This window comes from Papio anubis, chromosome 6, assembly GCF_008728515.1.
Source record: "Papio anubis isolate 15944 chromosome 6, Panubis1.0, whole genome shotgun sequence".
Taxonomy (NCBI): Eukaryota; Metazoa; Chordata; class Mammalia; order Primates; family Cercopithecidae; genus Papio; species Papio anubis.
Genome location: NC_044981.1, coordinates 25,392,267 through 25,416,023, shown reverse-complemented (window position 1 = coordinate 25,416,023; position 23,757 = coordinate 25,392,267). Strand labels below are relative to the sequence as shown.

At 40.3% G+C, this 23,757-nt stretch overlaps 2 protein-coding genes across 9 annotated transcripts in view; one reads left to right on the top strand and one right to left on the bottom strand.

Annotated features, from left to right (window-relative positions):
- Nucleotides 1-23,757, top strand: part of LOC101007063 (cytidine monophosphate-N-acetylneuraminic acid hydroxylase) — a 351,297-nt gene that overhangs the window by 20,440 nt on the left and 307,100 nt on the right. The window lies entirely within an intron of this gene.
- CARMIL1 (capping protein regulator and myosin 1 linker 1) overlaps nucleotides 1-23,757 on the bottom strand; it is a 342,024-nt gene that overhangs the window by 190,288 nt on the left and 127,979 nt on the right. For 7 of the 8 annotated variants that reach the window (XM_009204528.4, XM_009204523.4, XM_017957634.3 and 4 more), the window contains exons 3-4: nucleotides 8,626-8,676; nucleotides 3,063-3,122 (exon numbers count right to left, since the gene is read on the bottom strand). Coding sequence is in view for 6 of the 8 variants with exons in the window: in XM_009204523.4 (XP_009202787.2) it covers nucleotides 3,063-3,122; nucleotides 8,626-8,676 (111 nt within the window). In the remaining 2 variants the exon portion in view is untranslated. Of the gene's footprint in view, nucleotides 1-3,062; nucleotides 3,123-8,625; nucleotides 8,677-18,407; nucleotides 19,961-23,757 lie in introns of those variants that run through there. The other variant, XM_017957635.3, reaches the window with a different exon arrangement.

Genomic DNA, 23,757 nt, shown 5'->3' with positions numbered 1-23,757 from the left:
CCCCTGCCCTCAAAGTCCCACATGGTGACATGAAGGGATTCAGATGGATGCCTGCACACACAGTAGGCTGCTTACAAGAAAGGAACCCTTGGACATTGGAAATCTACTGTTTTCATAGTAAGAAGTAAGCAAGCCTGTTCTTTGTTCAACAGGGAACTATTCCACCATCCCACAAGGATGCTCACTGCAATCAACCCTGAGAAATAGCCTGGGCAAAGAGTAGTCATGGCACTAAATTCCTGGCATACTCAGCAAAATATGTAGGAGTATGACACCAATAGAGGAATATCTCCCAACAGCAGTAAGACTAGACAAAGAAATAAAAGACACCCATGTTAAAAATAAAAGGTACCCATCCATATTCACAAATGACATTTTTGTAAATACTGATGAAATCTATTTTTAAAAGCTACTAGAACTAATACACGAGTAAAGCAAGATAGCAGGATATAAGGTCAACATGCAAAAATCAACTATATTTCTAATACCAGCAAGGGACAACTGAAATTAAAAAATAACACAATTTATAGCAGCATCAAAAAATATTAAACACTTAGGAATGAATTTAGAGATGTGTAAGACCTGTACACTGAAAGCTACAACAAAATACACTCAGGAAAAACTGAAAAAGACCTAAACAAATGGAGAAATATATAGTTTTCTTAGGTCAGAAGACTGTACATTACATCAGTTCTTCCCCCAAAGTGATTTAAAAATTCATTGTAACATCAGCCAAAATTCCAGCCAGCTTTTTATAGAAACGGAGATGTTTCTAAAATTCACATGGAATTGCAAAGGACCTAGAATCACTGAAACAATTTTGAAAAAGAAGAAAAACGTTGGAGGAATAACACTCTCTGATTTCAAACTTTGTTGTAAACAAGCCACAATAATAGAGTACAAGAGTGGCATGAAGATAGTAGCAAAGAGACGGGATTCAAAGAGTGCAGAAACAGATTCACACTTAAACGGACTACAGAATTTCAACAAAGGTGAAAACAAGCTCAGTGAGGAAACAATAGTCTTTCAAACAAATGTTACTGGAACAAGTGAATATAATATAAATACGAGAAAAAAAGACAAACTAAAAAAAATTTTGATCTATACATAGCTTTATATTCAAAAATTACTTCCAAAGGGATCATAGGCCTACATGTGTAACCTAAAGCTGTAAAACTTCTGGAAGATATAGAACATGCTGTGACCCTGAGTTAAGAAAAGATTTATTCAATATGATACTAAAAGCACAATCCGTAAAAGAAAATATTGATAAATTGAACTTCATCAACATTTGAATCTTCTATTCTTTGGCCAGGCGTAGTGGCTCACGCCTGTCATCCCAGCACTTTGGGAGGCTGAGACGGGTGGATCACGAGGTCAGGAGATCGAGACCATCCTGGCTAACACAGTGAAACCCCGTCTGTACTAAAAATACAAAAAATTAGCTAGGCATGTTGGCGGGCGTCTGTAGTCCCAGCTATTCAGGAGGCTGAGGCAGGAGAATGGCGTGAACCCGGGAGGCGGAGCTTGCCCTGAGCTGAGATCCCGCCACGGCACCACTGCACTCCAGCCTGGGCAACAGAACAAGTGACTCCATCTCAAACAAAAACAAAAACAAAAAAAATTCTCCTCTTTGAAAGACACTGTTAAGGGAATGAAAAGACAAGCCACAGACTGAGAGAAGATATCTGATAAAGGCTTTGTATCCAGAATGTGTTTTTTTTAAAACTCTCAAAACTCAATAAGAAAACAAACAGCCCAATTTTTGTAATGGCAGAAGGAAATACATGATGGCAATTAAACAGATAAAAAGATACTCAACATGTTCTGTCACTAGGGAAATGCAAATTAAAACCACAATGAAAAAGCACTACATACCTGTTGAATGGCTAACATTAAAAAGACTGACTATACCAGTGTTGGGGAGGATGTGGAGGAACTAGAACTCTCATATGCTGCTGGTGACAATGTAAAATGGTACAACCACTGTGGAAAAGTGTGACAGTTTCTTAAAAGGTTAAACATATAGCTATCATATGATTCAGCCATTCTACCCCTAGGTAATTACACATGGGAAATGAAAGTACATGTCCAATCAAAAACTTGTACTTAAATATTCATAGCAGCTTTATTCAACACAGCCAAAATGGGAAACAATACAAATGTCCCTCTCATCGGGTGAATGGATAAACGAACCGTAATACAGCCACACAATTAAACACTACTCAGCAATGACAAGAATAAACTATTGAGACATGCGACAAAATAAATCAATCTCAAAATAATTAAACTGAGGTTGGGGGAGGGAGAATATTAGGAAAGATAGCTAATGCGTGCTGGGCTTAATACTTAGGTGATGGGTGGATAGGTGCAGCAAACCTTGGCACACATTTACCTGTGTAACAAACTGGCATACCCTGCACATGTACCCCAGAACTAAAAATAAAATAAAAAATTAAAATAATAATAATTAAACTGACTGAAAGAAGGTAGACAGGAAGGAGTATACATTGTATGACATCATTCATATAAAATTTTTGAAATGCAAACTACTCTACAGGAATCAAAAGTAGATACCTGCAGATTGACTGCAGATGGGGAAGAGGGCCGAGAGAGTCATACATATGTCAACACTTATCAAATTGTACACTTTAGTTTACTGCAGTTAGTTATAGCCCAATAAAGCTACTTTTTAAAATCTGCATTTTATTAACTCCAAAAAATTATCACTATATTCCCACTAAAACCTTATATAGTACTATGTAATTGCTATGAAATTTTAGTGTCAAAGCATGTTGTACAAACTCTATAAGGAACAGTACTCTCACGTTTACATTGCCAGTTATAAGAGCTAATTAGTTCTTCACAAACTGAGTTATGGAGAATGTGTTTCCCTTATCAGAATGAATTTCCAACTCCTGTCCACACAGCCAGTGTTTAGTCTCTCATTTTGAAAATTTAATCTTCCCTAACCTTGTTTATCCACATTGTCTCAAGGAACATTTTAGGGTTTCAGGAATTCAAGAAAGATGACCTTGCAGTGATCTGTTTTTCACACTCACCTGAGCTGACTTGCTGCAGATGACGCCATGAATCTCCAAGTAGCTGAAGGTTAACTCAAGCTGCAATTGAGGGGAAAGGAGGAAAGAAAAGACCTGTAATGAGGGTTTTAAAACATAAAATTCAAGGTAAAAAACAAATCCTACAACTAGAAACAGTCCAAGAGCAAATAAGACATCGGGCATCTTCTGAAGGCGGGCTGGTTTAATATCTCCATTCATTCAACAAGACAGAAACATGATTTATCAAATTTCAGAAAAAGTATTACTTACTTTACTAAAAAAGAAAAGAAAAGAAAGGAAGCTGCATGCCCAACTTTTAAAACTTTATCCAGAGACAAACACAATAGTAGAAGTTGGTGTAAAAGCAATCACAGTTTTTGCCATTAAAAGTAATAGCAAAAAACGCAATTACTTCTGCACAAACCTAATAAGTTTTTGCACTTATACACTATTTATTCACTGAAAAATGAATGTATGGAAGGAACCATCTAAACACTTTTTTCCCTTTTTCACTTCAAAATTTTGCCTCAGAAAGTCCTATCAGGATAAAGTCAATGTTGGTTTTCCCTTCTTTCTAAACCTTTAGCTATTTGTTACACTCTGACCACTTATCAGAGTCAGCCATCCTTCTACTGTCTTCCATAAAAATTCACAGTTTGAATGGATTTAGAGAAATAAATCTATGTTTACCCAAATTAAATCCATATTTACACAAATACAATATTCAGGAATTTTAAGTTGTGCTTAAATGAAATGCACAGAGTTAAACAAAAGTCCTCTCTCTCTGCATGTAAACAAATGATTGTTTGTATCCTTTCTATTTTAACAAGTGCCCCTCTCTTCTCCTGTAATCAGCAGCGTTTTTTTTTTCTTTAAAATATCCCCAGTCTTTCACTCTTTACCTGTTTTTCCTGATAAAGAGCCACTAATTTTTCTTCCCAGTTTTTCCCATTTCAGCAAATAATCACAGAGCATGGAGCTAGAGACAGCGGGGGACCAAGTTGAATCAATTTATTTTACCCTCCCACATTAAACCTAAACATATAATGATAAAAGAACACATCCAGAACCAAACCCACAAGAGATTTAGTTCTGCTCCCTGGTGGCATGTTGTACCATGATACATTGGTAGAATAAATTTTAGAGCAGAAAAACCCTGAATCTCCAGTTAAACATCTCAAAGTATACTGATGAAGTTATTATTAATAGTGGGGAGGGAAGTAAATACTGGGCAGAAAACCCCTGAATCTCCAGTTAAACATCACGAAGTATACAGATGAGCTCTGGAAGTAGAAAGAGAACTCGCTCATTCATTATTCACTTCGTCAACTGACAAACACTTAGGAAAAGCCTACTGTCTGCCAGTATTGGAAATACAGAGAGGATTGAGACATTTGTTTTGTCCTCCAAGAGTTAAATGCAGCATTTAAGGCACACATTTAAAAGCATTAAATTAGAGTAGAAGTTTTCTTACCTATGATTATCAAGATTTATACATAATTTGGTTTTGAAAAGTCATTTAAAGCAGGGAATTATTTTCTAAAAAGTATACATACCTTCCTTATTTTAATTTAAAGTTTATGAATAAATATTCATTCACTATCCTTTAATATTGCGCCAAAGTTTTTCTTTGAGTTAAGCCCACTGGCTGGCCCTCCAGTGGCCTTTCTGCATAAGCCATACTCACAAACATGGCTTCCAGCTTCCAATTTAAGTCTCTTTAAAAATGCAGAACTGCAAAATACTTGCAAAGCAGTATGACGGCAGACATTTTCTCAATTATTATGCTCCTCACCACCCCTCCCCCAACTATAAAGTTGTCTAGTCTTTAAAACAGCAATTTAAGTAATTCATTTTTATCAATATTCAATGTCATAGATATTCTTCTTTTGCACTCATATTTCATTGCTACATAAAATATCTTTCACTAAAATGTTTCACTAAAAACATTTGCTATTATAACTGCTTTAGGAATAAACCCATGACCCTCAATGAGCATCTCATTCAGTGGAAGGGAGCAGGTGTGAATAGGTGTGAGCACGTACCCTCTCTTACATGCTAACAGCTATGAAAATGCAGCCAGCATCAGTCAGCATCATCAGGGATAGGAATGGCCACCTTTGGTCAATTTGGCTCATCAAGATTAGTTGGAGGTCAACTAAGATGCTTCTACTGTACCTCAGTGCTTTCCCTGGAGTAGAATAACAAAGTGCTGGGGAGGCAGGAAAGAGTGGTGACATTTCATCTAAGCCCTGAAGAATGACTTCAAGTTCCTCAAGCAAACATGGAGTGCAGAGGGAAATTCAGGCAGAGGAAAACGAATTTGCAAAGGCATTGAGGTGTTAAAAGAACTAGGACAAGGAAGAAACTAAAAGGAGCAGATCCTGCAGTATTAGTAATCAATAAGGATGACTGGCTGAGTCTGTGATTAGTCGAAGTCCCGGGTTATTATTAATAGTGGGGAGGGAAGTCTCTAAAACATACTGAAAGACGTCACGGAAAGGTTCAAATCATTCTCTTATCTCACCTATGGCTATTTTTATTAGGCCTTTGCTCCTAGTCCCCACAACCCATCATCCACTCCACTTCAACCCACCCAAAGACAATTTAAACAATGTCACTGGATTAGATTTATGGGCAGGAAGAAGCAGGAAGACTAGTTAAGAAGAAGCTGAGGCAGACGTAGGCTGCATGAAGAAGACTTGAGGACATTTTTCAGTTAGAAATTATACTCATTAAATATCACCACAGAAATTAATGAATTATTAGATAAGAGGAAAAACTTAACCCAGATTGTCAATAGCCTTTCCACCAATCTCTTGCTCACCTCACACCCACACCCTGGCAAGACAGTGCCCATCCCACAAGCAACAGAGCAGATCTAAATATGATAAAGAGGCTGTCTTCAGTAACTCCCGCTCTTCCCCAGGCAGCAGTCCACGCTTCAGCCCCTCAGCCAGGCCTCAACCCTGACTGCCTTGCTGAGCTGTTTCCCTCCCACCACTGCCTCCTCCACAACCCTCAGCCCGCACTCCAACTCCCCAAATGCACTGTGGTCTTCCAAACTGCTAAGCCTTTTGATCAGTATAAAACCCCTTATTTGCCTGGCTGATGGGTGATTTTTCAACCCGCCCTCTCTGCAAACCCTTCTTTGATCTCATAATTACCCACCCCCTGAAAGAAAAGTTAGGGCCTTCTGGGATGACAGGACAGTTCTATTTCCTTATCTGGGTGTGACTGCAGAAGTATTTGCTTTGTAGTTAATTACTGAGATGTACATCTCTGTTTTGTGCGTTTGACTATACATGTTGTATATTTCACAATAAAATGACAAGAGAAAGCATGTTTAATTAATCAGCTCCCAAAGAGAAGACATATATGTCATAGTCAATGCTTTACACTAATGTTCTAAATATAATTATTTCTCCAGAAAATTATTATTGTTGACATTGGTTTTACTTCTCAGTCAAGACATAAGGTGGCACATTAAAACCAGCCTTTTCTAAGGGGGAAAGCTGCAAAGCTGCAGGCAGATCACTTTGGAAGAAAATCTGCCTTTCTTTATTTGTGATGTTAACAATATCAGAAATCAGAACCAATGTTCAAATTACCCTGGCCAGGGGCTGGCTCTGAAACATTATATATATCACAGGACGGAGCCAAGCCTTTCCTCAGGGGCAGAGCAAGGAGGCAGCAGAATAAAGTCATCCAGCAGAAGGCAGGCAGGTGACTTCACAAGAGGTAACACACTTCCACTGTGTCACAGCGTGTTAGGGTATGCATATTATTTAGGGGTCTTCTATTCAATAGGGTGCTTGAATATTTTCCTAAGCCCATAAAATTTCCTTCTGTAATTAATTTCTTACCAGTGGGATAATGTCTAATTAAAGTCCTCATATCATGCCTTCAGGTATTTTAATGTATAGTTTAGTCTAACTTCATCGACATAATAATTTATTTAAAAAACATAATAAACATATAGGCTCACTTTATATTATCTAAAGGGGCTTGGGCCAAAAGCCTCATTTCTTGGAGAAACTTTATAAAAGTTAACATTTGTATGATCAGAAAAAAAGAAAAAAAAAGGCCACAGATATCCTAAGCCTATAACTAGCAAACACTGCATTGGCATCTTCCCAAAAGTCTGTGCAAATCATGCAAATCATAAGACTGCAAGTCCCAAAAGATCCATTTCATTTGTACCAATAACATTATAGCGCCCTAACTTGGCACCTAAGTCAGAATTTACAAAACAGTGGTTACACGTTAAATTTCAAGAAACAAGAAAAGCCTAATGAGCAAATAACACTGCGGCCCAAACATCATAGCACGATAAGGCTGAAAGCATCTACCAGACCTTACCCATGTTCCTGGATATGCCGGCAGGGGAAGCAGTTCAGCTCAGTAAAAAGTCGAGATAAGTAGGACATGGTGAGTCTAATTTCTCTTTCTCCCATTCATTATTTGTGAATCTTTAGACTGGCCAACTTTGCATCTTTTAGCTATTTTCTAATCACTCACCTACAAGGTTACTGTGAGAATTAAATGAGACTGTATACTTATATACTTAGTAAATAACTTATTAGATTCTAGCAACAACAGAAGCAGAGGCTTTGCAGCCAGCCTCCCTTGATTAGAATCACTCATGTGCCACGTATTAGTGGAAGTTTAACCTTGGTCAAGTTACTGAACCTCCTTGGGCCTCAGTTCTCTCATCAATAAAAGGGATAATAATAAGACTTATGGTTCTCATGAGATTCTGTTAAGGATCAAGTTATTTACTAAAACAACACCCCAGTAAATGTTATCACCTTTTTAGGAAAAAAATCCCAATTTCCTATGACCATTCAGTCCATATCCTATAAAAATGATAAACTCCTTTTAGTTAACACAAACAAAGTAAGTCATTATTATGATTAATTCACAAACTATCAGTTTGAATTCCGCACCAAGTAATGAAGGACATCTCATGAAAAATGTTATATATCTCTTTTAAAGAACAGAGTGGCGCCTTGTTATTTCTTATAGGCAACATCAGAGTAGATGGAGAACAGCTGAGATGGTTACATTTCTGGTAATGTACTCTTTGGAGTTATGAAGGTTATTTCCCACATGTCTACAGTCTTAGAAAAACCTGCCAGTACTGATCCAAAGGAAATAAGAAGTAGACCTGAATAAAGTGGAAATCAAGCCCCAGTTGAGAGAGAAAAATAACTGGGACATGGAGCCTTAGGGCCATACAGCACAAAATCCTTCACTGATTTTCTTGGGATGCCTTTACACAAAGAGAGGGAACAAAGGAGTAAAAAAGATGTTTGTCATTACAGCCTTTAGGTGCTTCTGGGAAGAAGTAAGGAAAACTTGAATGTGCTAAGAAAAATCCGAACACAGCTTAAATCAAAAGTCTATGTAAGTGAGGCGTGTGTGTGTTGTGTTGCAGTATGTGAGTGTGTATGTGTGCACACATGTTTAAGAATGCATGAGTGACTATGCATGAGTGTGCATGTGTGAGTCTGCACTGAGTGAGTATGAGTGTTGAAGGAAGGACTTCATGAACACCTACCTTGGTGGGGATTCGCGCTGTTACAAGGAAGGCTCGGCATGATGTAAGCACCTGTAAGACAGAAGCAGCAGCATCAGTATGTGCCAAAAAGTGGGCCCAGCGGGCTTTGGTGTTTCCACGGGGCTTTAATGATACTGAAGCCTCAGAAGGCCACGTGGCTTGGCTCCTGTCATGTAAGAAGAATTAAGACCTGGGACAGCTTCTTGGTCTCATAGAATTAGTTTTAACTTAAAGAGTTCCTGTATCAAAGTTCTTTTAGAACAAATCACAGGTGAAATCTCAAGAGGAGAAGCCTGTCAGCAGCCCAAAAACCCAACAGATTATTCAGATTAAGTAAAACAGGTCTCTGTGATACTAAAATGCAGATATATAGTCACAAGTCTCACTATATCAACAGTAAACTTAATGGAAAAAAACAACTAAGTACTCATTTGCACTTCCCAAATTACAACCACTACCCACATTTGCCCTCTTGCTTTCCATTCTTTGTACTCCAGCTAACAGAGCAAAATCAGGCTTATATATATATTATATAATATACATATTATATAATGCACAGAGCGAAATCAGGCTAAGCTTCCAAAAAATCATCCCTAACTTTGCTTCTCAGCTGTGTCTCTCTCAGTCTTAGAACATTTATGGAAGTTTCCTTTTTGATGCTCAGCTAAGAACATACATACAGCCTGTGGGGTCCCATATGCCTATAGGCTCCTTTACTTAGCAGAGGCCCTCATGAATACAAAGGGGCTGAGCTAGGAGTTCAGATTTTAAGCCAGGATCCCACATCCATGAAGCTTACTGCAAAACTTTCCATTCTGCAACTTTGAGATTTGGGCAGGCCTCATGAGTCTTTTCAATAAAGAAAGAAAACTCCAAGGCTTCTCAAGCCCTGATGGGAGAATTGCCCTTTTTTCATTTTCCAAATAACTTCCTTGTCACTAAGCCTGTATTTAGCAAGTGGTGCTTATTTAGCAAGTTATGCTTATGTGCTACTTTAAGAATGCTAGATTAGAACAAAACTGTAGAAAGTCAAGAACACTGGGACCTCAGGTTGTTAAAGGACTTATCCAAAGTCAAACAGCTTTACCCAGACACAACCCCGGGCTGGAACGGCTAAGCTGAGCACAGAAAATGAATCAAGGCTGTGCCCCTGTGGCGTGCTTTATGCCTTTCCCTAGTCTCCCAACTCTGAATAGAAACAGTGCATTTTCTATAAAATCTTTCTTTGAATAATCGTATGTCATCACAGTAGGGGATAATTCAAGTCAGAACCATTTATGAGACAGATGAGAAGTAATCTGACACTGGCTGGGAGAATGTGGTAAGAGCAGGTGGGGAAGATTGAGGGAAAAGACAGAGCCCATTTCAAGACCTTTCACCCAAATGCCACCATCACAGTCATTCACAGGATCAATTTTTACCTGGTATCATTTTTGCAGCTTGATTTTAGAGTTGGCATGCCCTAGGAAGCCATTAATAAATGACTTCTAAAAGTGCAGGCAACAAGTGCCTTCTCAATGCTACAGGCAGTGTGTCAGTCTCATAAAAGTGTGGGTAACAGATGATGTCTATCTTTGAATATTCCATACGCTGTGAGCCAAATCACAGCTTTTCCCTGAGGAAGTTATCCTTTTTTTTTTTTAATACCCTACTAAGGCCCTGGGGGCAAGGAAATGGGACAAAGCACCAGGCAGTAGAAAGGAGAGGGACAGGGAAGAAGTATGGCCAGGATGAGTGTGTGGAGGTCAAGTGTAGCCCGGTAGTAGCAAGACTGGCTACATCATCTGTAGGGACATTGTTCAAATATGATTAAGAATTTCAAGACGATAACAATAAGGCATTAACCCAATGCAGGGAAATGATGAACTCACTTCAAGGTCATATAATTAGGGGAGAAACAGAATTCACATGCTTGGGATGGAAAGCATCCTGTTTGTAGGGTGTCCAGCTCTTTCTGTTTGCACAAGATGTTTCCAGTTTCAGGGCTGAGAATCTTGCATCCCGGGAAACTGGGACTGTTGGTCAAGCTACTAGCTTGAATTTTGGAATCAGAAAGACTTACATTCAGATTCTGGCTCTGCCACTTTCTGGCTGCATTTACCTGTTAACACCAAAGCCTGTGTCCTTAACCACCACACTATATCTATATATTGCTACTCAATCGTGCCTCCTTGTGCTCTAGACGCTGGCAGACGTGTCCTGTGCAACTGCACAGATTGCAAGCCATAAAGCTGTCCCTGAGTCGTTGCTACTCTTTATCAAGCATTTCCTATGTGCCATGAATAGGTGAATATCATTGAGGAGAGTGGCACACTTTAATCCTCACAACAAATACATTTGATGTCATTATTCCCATTTTACAAATGAGTAAACTGAGACTCAGTGACGAACTCACTTCAAGGTCATTCAATTAGAGCAGAAATCGTTTATAAAAGCATCAGAGTTCAAAAGGTTCTTAAGAAGAGTATAATTTAAATCTTACAGCTTTGTTAACACCAGAACTGATGTTCTTAACCACTAGGCTATATTTACATGTTACTACTCAATCCTGCTTCCTCATGCTCTAGCCCCTGGAAGATCAGTTGCAGTGAAGGCAGGAAGGGATAGCCCAGGGCAGCCATGACTGGGAGAGATCCACAAAGCTCTCAGCTTGAAGGAGTACCTTTTTCAACATTCCAACAGTTTTTAAAATGCTCTTTTTAAATCCAAGTATGCCCTGGAGAACTGAACTGTTCTGTCATCAGCACTAGTTAATCTTTGGCTAATACAGCAGTACTCAGGGAATTAAGAGTTTGCAGGCCTTTTGCAAAAGGGCAAGAGAGCATTTTGTTGCATGAGACACACAGGGTTGGGTAACAGGCATCAGATAATCAAAAGAAGCATGGCAGTAATAAAGAGGAATTTGGAAAGGGAGATAAAAGGCACTAGAGAGAGGCTTAGCTTGCACTGCCATTTGCCTAGGTCTAGGGAGCGGAATACGAGATTAGAACTCATCTTAAAGGATGAAATCTTCACCTTCCCTGAACTAAGCTCCACAGTGCATCTAGCACCTTCTACTCCACTTTAGTACCAGGATATGACCCCTCTTTCAAATATTGCTCCTCCCCCATAGTGGAAAAGAAAAGAAATAAGATAATAATGCTGACAGCCACGATCATAAGCATGGCTATAGGAAGCCAGTCCCCTATTCTCACCATTTCTCCCTTTTTATTATTTACAAAGCAGCACACACATTTCTCTCTCCCAGGAGTACTGGTATGATCAATCCCCAATCTTTCCAAAAAGCTTAGGTCCACAAAACTTCTGCTTAGAGGTGATATAACAGACAAATCCTAAAACTCGCATGCCAGAAAGGTCCCAATATCACATGGTTAAAGACCTAAAATTCCCTGAGTTTGTGTATAATCTGACAGCAGGTCCAGAGAAACTCATCATCTCACAGCTAGTCAGTGGCAGAGCTGGAACTAGAAGCTGCAACTCCTCACTCTCAGTCTATTAACTCTCCACTCTCACCTAACATGAGCAATAAGGTTCAAGGCCAAAAGCCACAGATAGGAACTTGTAGCCTCTTCAGTATTCATAAAAATATATTTAACTCTGTGAACTTTCCTTCAAAGGAATCCAGGATCCTTTCACAAACATAGTAATAATTGCCAGTACCTGTTGAGTACACTGTTCTAATAGGTTTGCATATGTTACCACATTTAATCCTCACAGCACCCTATAAGGAAAACACTATTATAATCCCTACTGAAGAAACAGAGGCACATAGGGATTATGTAATTTGTGCAGGTCACCCAGCAAGTTGGTGGCAATTGGGATTCAAGCCTGGATGGTCTGGCTCCAGAGACGGTGTTCCTAATGACTTATACTGGCTGTCAAATCTCACCTTTCCAAAAAACAGATTCCTCAATAGTCCACACACATGGAAACACAGATGAGTCATGCAGCTTTAAAGCCAGAAAGAAGCAAACATGTAAAATGACTAGCAGTACAATGAGAGATGTTTGGATATCATAAGGAAAAGGATCAATCCCTACTGGTCTGGTGTCTCCTTCTGTCTCTTTCTATGCACTCCTATCAACTGTTAGTGTCTATCTCTCTGAATTTCTCTCTAATCTCTGTTCTGTATCTGTCTATATGATTCTACATATGTATCTCTCAGTCTATGTGTGCCTCTCCTCACTGGCTCCCCACTCCTCCTTTGACCCCCCTCTTTGCTACTGCTGCCAGTGTCCCCCACACCCCACCCTATCTTGCTCCATCTCCTTTCTCTCTTCCAGAGCCCTCCTCCCCTGCCTTCATTCTGCCCTCCATTCCCCAGCCCTTTCTCCATGAGAATCACTTGAGAACTTGCTATTTTATTTATGCCTTTTGCAAGACAATAGACACCAATCACAGAAGAAAGATCGCATTCTGGAAAAGTATTTCATTTGTAACACAGTTACAGAAAAATGTGAACAAAGTATGAACCAAAAACAGATACCTTTTGACATCATTACACAATAAGCACATTGGTAATTAAGTGATTACAAGGTCCCCTGTGTGAATCTAATTAATAAGTCTTAAAAACTAATCTCAAACATGCACCCAAACAACTGAAATACAACAGCAATCACTAGCACAAGGAAACAGCCGGCCATTCCACTCTTTGACAATTGTTGTACTTTAGGGAATAACTCTCCCACTACCAGTGGGGCAGTGGGGGGGGGGGGGATGGGGAGTGGAGAAGGGATGGAGTTAGGTGACCTGCTTGTCTTCTCTTGACCTGCCCTTTCCAGAACAATCACCATAGGAAGTTTCTAGAGGCCACTGACAGGGTATGAACTAGGGTCATAATATTTAAAACAAGAGGAGAGCTGGACATGGTGACTCACACCTGTAGTCCCAACTACTCAGGAGGCTAAGGTGGGAGGATCTCTTAAGCCCAAGAGTTCGAGGTTACAGTGAGCTATGATGGCACCACTGCACCCCAGCCTGGGTAAAAAAGAAAAACCCAACTCAAAAACTCAAAAAAAAAAAAAAAAAAAAAAGAAAAAGGAAAAAAAAAAAAAAGGAGAAAAAAGAAATCAGAATGTTCATATGGATTCATCTTTTGAGTAAAGATTAATTTTGTAATAATAGGGTTCATGATCTGTGACCCTCTGTGTCAACTCCCTTTCTTTAAAAGTATTTTACAGGCAGTGGAAGTACACAGTGTCCTTCAGAAGTTGGATACAGATTAAAATAATTTGTCTGAAAAGAAACACATCCATAAGGGAGCCCAAGCTTTGAAGGAAGACTGATAAGCCACAAAAGCTTTGTGCAGGATGGTCCCCGTTTCTGGTGGTCAGTGAAAGCCTCCAGAGGCACAAAGAGTTCACAGAAAATGTGGAAGGGGATAGGGGTTGGAATAGATGAAATCTTCCAAGTTTTCCTAAGACTGTACCCACTTGTGGGTACAACAGGGCAGCAATATTTTAAAGCAAGAGTGAAAATTACAAATACTACTGTTACAAGCCAGATTGTGACTCTTGTTTTATCAACACAAACTGAGCCAATTAATGGGGCTGCATTCATACTAGAAATCCCAGTGAACTCAGTCTCCCAGGCTCTCTGTTTGGCTCCAAAATTGCCCTAGGATTTAAAGCTTCAGAGGATTTATAGTGCACACACATGGTTTCTAGCAGGGTCGGGGAAGTTGCATAGGACACATCCTCTGTGACTTACCAAAAAGTGTTTCCTGAAAATGAGTACTTCTTCAGCGCTTGGGATGGGAGGCATCCTGCTTATAGGGTAACCAATTCTCTGTTTGTACAAGACGTTTCCAGTTTCAGGGCTGAGAATCCCGCATCCCAGGAAACTGGGACTGTTGGTCAATCTACTAGCTTGAATTTTGGAATCAGAAAGACTTATATTCAGATTTTGGCTCTACCACTTAAACCTAATAGATTTTTGTTGATCTCTAGAGAGTCAGAGATTACAGAATTACAGATGAGCAAACTGAGGTGCCTCATACAAGAGGTGCTCAAACAAGAATATTCCTCTGCAGACTGTTACTGTTGTGCGGATTAAATAAGATACAAATGCAGACTTTATCTGGGTAGGGCTTTACCCTACCCCAGACTCTAACATGTCTTTGCTAAATACCAGCTCTTCTTATAACTTAACTAATAGCATTTTAGATTTAGTTTCGCAAAGTACGATTAAGTTGTTTCACCCTACTGAATTTTTAAATAATTGTTTTTGTCAAGAGAACAAAACAAACAAAAAATACAAAGATACTGAAACTTCTCCTAGGCTGAAATTTTCTGTTCAATGCACATCTTTGGCCTTGAAGGAGAAGAATTTTCTTGCAAAGTTAAAAAAAAAATTAGGGTGCATCAGATGGAGTATGTGTGCTTAGCCAAGGAACCTTCACCACAAAGGGTAAGCTACAACTTCCCTCCCACCTCCCCTGGGAAGGCCCATTTTTCCACTACAGCCTTAACATGCAAACCACATTTTCAACCTCTGTAATGAATTTCCTCTGCCTTTCATTGAAATGCAAGCAGCAGCCAGTTCCCTCTGAGACTTCTTGGTTCAACTGTTAACTTTGTAATTTCACTTAGAAACATTTATAAAAGTCCTCCTTACTGTTAAGACTCACAGTTTAGCAGAGAAGTCTACGTTTTCTTATGGAGATGACATAGAGGTCAACTATGGAATCTGCTTATTGCACACTTATTAGAAACTGAAATAAATAAATACCATCTTAAATAACTCCATTGCCTAAAGCCTGCTGCAGCACAGGCAATCCACACATTCATGCTCTCTAAATCCATATTCTCTCATGCAGATTACCAGGAGTGTCTTTCCTTTAAAATTGGACTCTACGTGCCAAACATTCAACAAACGGTCTTACACCCCTGAAGCACTCTCTAACTTGCAAGCAAACTAAATGATGAATGCCGTCATTCCCCTTCTTAATACTTTCCCCTTCCAAACTCCCAGCTCTAAGTACATTACAGATAAAACCTCATTAATCCAAGACATATACCTAGGTGAGGGAGAAGGGCAGGTGGTGAGGCTCATTATCACCACTGCAGAGAGTTATAAGTGGCAGATGATAAGGGACTTACGCAAGGTCACCCAGAAAACTGAAAGAGAATAAAACCACTCCCCTGGCTCTGAGCCTCCCAACACAATACTCAGCTATGATGAACACCATCCTTTCTGGCAGGAGGACGCTTCACCCAAAAGGAACACCAGAAAAGTACAACATTTTAATGTAATTCCTGACCTCCAATCCTTTTTAAAATTAGAGTTTCACTCTTCATGGGCAGCTGTGGGATACACTGATATTAATGGTTGTGCCCCAGTGAGGCTATACAGTCTAGTGTAGGGTTTGCAAACTACAGCTCATAAGCCAAACCCAGCCTCTTCCCACTACCCCCCGCAGTGTTTTATGGCTCATAAAGCCCAAGATATGGTTGCCGACCCTTGGTCTAGTGGTTTAGAGAACAAACTGTAGAATTTGACTGCCTGCGTTTGAAACCAAGCCATGTATATTTAATATATACATGGCTTAGAGCAAATTACTAAACCTTTTCTGTGCCTCAATTTCCTCCTTTTTTCTTTAAGATACAGGGTCTCACTCTGTCACCTACAGTGCAATGGAATGATCATAGCTCACTGCAGCCTCAACTTCCTGGGCTTCAATAATCCTCTGGCCTCAGCCTCCTGAGTAGCTGGGACTACAAGCATGTGGCACCATGCCCAGCTAATTTTTAATTTTTTACAGAGATGGGGTATTGCTATGTTTCCCAGGCTGGTCCCAAACTCATAGCCTCAAGCAATCCTCCCAGCTCGGCCTCCCAAAGGACTGGGATTATAGGCATCGGCCATCAAGCCACTGCAACAGGCCCTCTTCTCTAAAAATGAGAGAAATATTTCTACTTCATGGAATGATGAGGGTTAAATGAGTTAATATACCTAAAGTGCTCAGAAGAGTGCTGGCACATAAGAAGTGCTACATGGTGTCTGTTATTGTTATTTATATTTTAATATCATAATAAAATTTTATGTCCATAATGGTATTAAACCAAGAAGAGAGTTATTGAGATTTAGCCTGAGTCTGGCCTCAAGTTAGCCAAGTGGCCTAACCATGAACAAGTTACAATCTCTGTAGACCTTACTTCACCCAAATTTAAAATAAGAGGTTTGGTTGAAACAGGTCTCGAAGTCACCTCCCTACACTTGAGCCCATGACTTACACCCTCTCTGGGATTCTCCTCTAGCCCCACTCTTTTTGGGTGGACTTCTAGGAATGACAAGCCCCCAGTAAATATTTGCTGAGAGGAATTAATTCCCCCTTAGGTCTCTGCTCCCTGGACCAACAGGTGCTCCTTCAATAGCAGGGCAAGAAGTCACTGAGTTCGGTTTTCTATTCTGATGTCTAGTTTCGGAGGAAATCTATGTACTCTAACACCTGTGCAAATCCATTTCTTTTCACCTAATTCATTCCTTTTCACATTATGTAGAAATGGAATGTTTACATACAGCATGCCAGACACAATCACTTCAGTCTTTCCAAAGTCCCACTATTGCAAGTTGTAAGGTGTTATCAAAGCATAAAAGAAACAAACATGTCTAATGTTCCCCCACAGGTGAACACAGGGGCCAGTACAGATCAGATCCTCTTTTCAAAGCACCAGCTGATACAGAAGTCTGGAATCTCCCATAGTGATTCTGTTAGAACAATGTGTTTTAAAGTCAGAGTAATGACACATCTTCTTTAATGACAGCACTTTAGCAGTGACACACAAACATGAATGGGCATCTTTAAGTGGTGGCAGGATGATAATTCTTAGCATGAGAACAAGTGTGAAGATGAATGAAATACCCAGCTCCAGGCCCACAGGGTCCATAAGGATTTTATGCTAAGAACTCACATGTGGCAGAATTCCTACCCAGGCCTTCAACTATTGAGTGAGCAGAGAGCAGGGGACTCACAGGTCTGCATAGGGCATGTGCGCTAAGAGACCTCATCTAGTCATCACTGTCATTTTTATGTTTTAAATAAATTCACAAATAATAGAGTCACAGTTTTCAGGGAATACAGAAAAAATATAACTATAAAGTTCATATTAACCTAATTAATTACTAAAACTTCTGCTTCTCCAACACAGGGCCAGCCAGCCTCTTTTAGAGCACGTCCATTTGAGAATCACTAGAACCCAATTCTAGCTAAAGATGAGAGAGTTAAGAGGGGTCAGGGAATACGTGTGCCCTTTTCCTTTATTTTACAGATGAGGAAACAGGAAGAGTTAAATTATTCCTCTGTGCCTATTAGGGCTCATTCTTAGTTTCAAGCAACAGAATTTTAAGAATAAATAAATTTACTTAAAGGAAATGGAGTAGTTCTTGTAATCAAAAGAACAACCAGAACTCAATAGAGACAGAAACCAAATGAACTCTAAAGATGGGAGAAGCAGGGACTAATAAGGAGTTCCTCTGGCTGCCCTTGTGGAACGAATTGACTCCAATCTTTCACTCTCTAGCATGATCCCTCCCAAGATTCAAAACCTAGGGGGCAAAAGTCCCCTGTCCTGGGCCTGGCACCCAATAAAGACCACATGGAATTACTCAAAAGTGGAGACAAGTGGCAGCTATGGCCTAGTGACAGTGAGCACTGGCTCCAGAAGTCTGGGTCTGAATTCCTGCTAGACCACTCACTACCAGCCATGCAATCCTGGGCAGGTAACTTGGCCTTCCATACCTCTGTCTCCTCACCTGAGAGAATATATGCAAAATACAAGTACCTGGCACACGAAGGAGTCCAATAAATGCTAAATGGCAGAGTTGGAATAAGAAATCAGTTTCACTTTTCCTTTACTGTAAGTCTATTGCCGCAGTCCCTCCCCAGCCTACGTTTCAACTTGTCTGTGTTTCCTGGCCTTACATTCTCATCTTCTCAAGCCAAGGAAACACAAATGTCACTTCTTTCTCCCTCCTTTGTCATATTAGCATTTTCATCAAATGAAAAAAATACATATTTTCTTTCCTTCTCTCAGAACAAAGTAATAAAATAGTTTCCCACTTGGTAGAAAGGTCGTTGCCACATGGCGGCGGGAGGGTTGATTTAGATTTAACACCATTACATATATAATCAGAGAGATAGTCTTCATTAAATTCAGAGATTAAAAAATAAGGAGAGAAGGAGAATGGAAGATTTGGGGTAATCATATCAAGAAATTAAGGTAGGCATATAATTTGCAGCAGTGCTTTTCAAACTGAGGGCTACAACCCATCGGTGGATGGTTAAATCAATTCATTAGAGTTTAACGAGCATATTAATACAAACTGACTAAACTGAAGTGAAAAGGAAAAGAAAGCCAAGGCACAGCAAGCAGAAAACAAAAGCATTATTTCATAAAACTTGTTTGAGTGATGTCAGTATGTACATGGTACTCATATGCAAATGTGTGTGTGCACACTTTTCGAAATCAATATAAAATGCATGCCTCACTCTGGATTCAGGTTTTGAAAGTTTGATAAATACCAGCATATGGTACCATATGCACCTGTAAGCAGGATCCACCATGAGGCTATAGAAAAGGATGAGGCAGCTGGTAAGATGGCAAGAACATGAGCTTTAGAGTCAGACACACTTCGGGAGAAATCTCAGCTTTGCCATTTTGTGGACTGAGAGGTATTAGGCATGTTGCTTGCAATCTCCAGGCCTCAGCTTTTTTACTTCTAAATTGGTGACAATCTGTATCCTAGTGTAAGTACTAGAGATAACCTATCAAGCGCTGAGCATACAGTAGATACTAATATAAAAAGAGCCGTAATAATTGTCCTTAAACTTATAAAATATAGCTCTGATAATGATCTACAGGGACAAAGGTATGAGACCTACAGAGATAGTGTGCAAATTTACTAGTTAGAAACAGAGCCGAGCCCAGAAGCCTGGTCTCCATCTTGTTCATAACACATCATCTTCAGTATGTGGCTTGAGTCAGTGCAAGGGGGAGATTACTCCCATGGTAACTATAACCTATTTAAGAATTAGAAGAGACTTTCCATTTCTATATGGTGATGGGATAAACTTCGGTATAAAGGAAGAATGGGCTTTTAATCCAGACCAATTTAGATCAAATTATCAACTCCTCCATTTATCAACTACCTAACCTCCTAAATTTTATTTTTCTTACCTGTAGAATGGGTATGAAATAGACTCTGTTGGACGGTTGTGGGGATTAAATGGGATAACAAGTAAAAAGCCTAGTAGTACTGGGCCTAGCACTCTCCTAGACATGCTGAACTTCATTCACAGGTGATGCTAATATCTGGCTCACAATTCTTTTTTTTTTTCTTTTTTTCTTTTTCTATTTTATGTAGAGACAGGGTCTCACTATATTGCCCAGACTGGTCTCAACTCCTAGGATCAAATGATCCTCCCACCTCACACTTTCTATACAGCCCCAACTTCTCTCATCCGAGGACAATACGGCATCCAATCACACAGAGCACTAGGCTTTGAAACTGTACCACCCCAGTTTGAATTCTGGCCCCACTACGTACAAGCAGGCATGATTTTGAGAAAGACCTCTGTGTGCCTTACTTTCCTCATGTGTAGAATATGGGATCGCAATATACCTCACTGGAGGCTGTCATAAGGATTAAAGAAGGTAATACACGCAAGGTGCTTAGAAAAGTGTTGGCGATAATCAATGCAAGTCATCATTAATCCCTAAAGATGATGATCAGGAAGCCTTTTAATTCTTAGGCCTTCTTGTTCACTCTGTCATACCCTGGGCCATGTGAGTTATCGCTTGAGATTATGCCATTTCAAAGGATTTATAATTCAGGCATCCCAGTCTCTGCCCGAAATCTTTTTTTTTTTTTTTTTAAGAGACAGTGGGATCTTACCCTTTCACCCAGGCTGCACTGTGGTGCAATCGCGGCTCACTGCAGCCTCGACCTCCCAGGCTCAGGTGATCCTCCTGCCTCAGCTTTTCAAGTAGCTACTACAGGCACGAGCCACCACACCCAGGTAATTTTTAAAATTTTTGTAGAGATGACGTCTACGTTGCCCAGGCTGGTCTCAAACTCCTCAGTTCAAGTGATCCTCTCACCTCAGCCTCACAAAGTGTTTGGATTACAGGCATGCACAACTACACCTGGCCTTCACAACCCTTTAATTTCTCCTCAAAGTGTGATCCACGGGCGGGAGAGGCTGGCATGACAGGAACTTGTCAGAAATGCAGAATCTGAGGCCTCAGCCCACACCTGCTGAATCAGAATCTGCATTTTACTAAAATCCCCAGGTGATTCACATTAGCATTACAGTTGGAGAAGCACTCATAGCTAGTTCCCTATTCAGGTACTCCCACTACCCTGTTTATTGCCCCCTGACACTGCCAGGTCATTCTCCATCAGCATTAACCTATCTTCATTCCACTGAAACGCCACTGAAACCATTCCTCCATGTGTTAATGTCCTTAGCCTTCGTGTTGCTTGTCCTTTTATTATTCCTACAGAGTAAAACCTCAAGCTTGGCTGAACTTACCTAGCGGCCTATTCCATGCTTGCAGTGGTAGCTGCCAAGCACAGCTGGAGAACTGATCTTACCCAGCAAGCTGATTCCACTCCCTTCAACTGGGAAGATGACTTTCCCTCCTACTTCACAGAGAAAACAGAAATTTTCAGAAGCGTATCACTTACCATCCCACTCCAAACCTCCACATCTGCCTGCACCTGCAGCTGTATCCACCCCCTCCTCTTCCTCTCCTTCTGAATGCTGGAGATAAATGTCCGTCCCTTCACATGGGCTCTGGGTTACATCCCACCTGTCTTCGCAGTAACCTTAAGCAACTAAATATGCTTTCCCTTCCATCTCTAAATATGGAAACGTAGAGACGTTTAGATCTAGAGCTATATGCCTGGATCCTACACACCTCTTGCAGGTCTCCTCTGTCTCTACTCTTTGAGCCCAGCTTCTCAAAAAAGGTATCCATACTCAGTGTCTTCATATTCCTGCCTCCAATGCATTCATCTAGTGTTCAAAATTGGCTTCTGTCCCCACAACTCCACTGAAATTGCTCCTGCTTGAGATGCCAATCTTGGTTGCTAAATCCAACCTCATGGCTGCTAAATCCATGCATTTTCCAACCAGATTTCTCCTTAGCACTGGGCATGGCCCTTCATGCTTGATGTTATCATTTCCATACATTTTCAACTGGTCTCTCTCGTTACTCCTAGTCGAATGTCCATTCCCCACTCCCTGCTACCATTCATTCTCTCTCATGACTTCAGTCCATCCCAGACGACTCCCAACTTTGTGCATGGCCCAGATCTCCCTTCGATCATCAGATCTATTGATTTAACTTCACCTGTATGTTACTCCAACCCTTAAATTCAGCATGTCAACAACTAAACCATGATCTTTCTTTCAAAATCTGCTCTTCCCACAGTAGGTCTGGCTCAGGAACAAGGATGGTCATCCATATGGTTTCTGAAGCCAGAAATCCAAGCATTGTCCCCTTCTCTTCCTATCTCAGTCATTCTCCAAGTTCAATGCAGTCTACCTCCCTAAATACCTCTTACATCCATTCACTTCTCTCCATCTCTACTACTATAATACTATTCCAAGCCACCACCATCTTGTTCCTGGACCACTTGTAACAGCCTTCTAACAGATCCACTCTTGCCCCCTCAAATCACCTGCTCGTGTAGGATCTGAACACGATCTTTTAAAAACCCAACCATTATTATGTCCCTTCTCTGCTTAAGCTCTTCAGTGGCTCTGCACCACTACACTGGCCTCTGCCTCCACCTCCAGCCTCACTTCAACACAGCCACACTGGCCTTCTGTTGCTCTCCCAAGAGGAAGGCTCCTGCCCTACCTCTGCTTTAGGTGCTCTCCCTTCCCCCTCTTGCTTTACCTTCACCTGGATCATGCCTATTCATCCTTCAGGTAAAGGACTTCCCTAAGAAAGTCCAGACTATACCAGGTCTCCCTATTACATACTCCCACCATATGTGCACATTTTCTTAGGAATACTTATCACAGTTTTAATTAACAGTGGGATTACATATTTAGTATCTACCAGCCCCATTAGACCACAAGGTGCCTCGGAGCAGGGACCACATCTGTCCTATTCAAAGCTCTATTTCTCAGTGCCCACTACTGGCACAAAGCAGGCGCTCACATATCTGTTAAGTGAATGAATGCAACAAGTTTTACTGATCTTTCTCACCCTATTTCCATCTCTGAAAATTCAGGAGTTTAGAAGCAAAAAGTTGCTACAGTCTGTGAATCTGATAATAATTCTGTTCTGCCTGTTTTATTCTGCTGCCTACCACATAATTGACACATCCTTCCTGTTTAACAGCCATATCCTATAAGGGAAATACCTAAAAATCTGTTGTTTGCAGTTTACCCACTTAAAACAGATCTGCTAGCTAATTCCCAACTCACCTGCCAAAAGGAAAAGAAATAGAACAATAAAAAGATAGCCTAGTAGAGGAAAGGCATAGAAGTGTCAAGTGCTGACATCCCAGCCTTTTGCCTCCTGTGTTCAAAGAACTTCTTCGTTCACAAATTCATTACAGAAAGATAGGGTTCCCGTTCCAGAATTCTGCAGCTCTAACAATCTGGGAATGTCATTTCTAACAATGGATGTAGGGTAAGTAAAATCCAATTTAATAAAGGATTTCAGGTATCCGATGACTTTCTGGATCTTCATTTTGCCCTCAATTGTGCCAATAGGACTACAGGGTTAAATCCACAAAACTAAATAATTAGTAAAGGGTGGGCCAGGGTACTGATGAGGCAGACCTTATATGAGGTATACAAATCACCATGTATTATTTCAGTGGCAATGAATAAGACAACTCAAACATAAGGCAGCCCATCTTCTAAAGCCAGGGCATACAGAAAGGGCATGCTCAAGAGAGCAAAGCTATTTTTAAAAATAGAGAATATTTTCTTTCTCAAAGCTTCAGGTAAATGAGATCAGCTAGTGTTTCGCTCAGGGAACATAGAAACATCACTGATTTACTAAAATAACTCCATCCAGTACTTTGACAAACATCTCCAAGTTTCAAGAGAAACTGAAAGTTCAGGCAGTTTTTTAAGCCAAAGCCGGTCTTCACACAACGGGA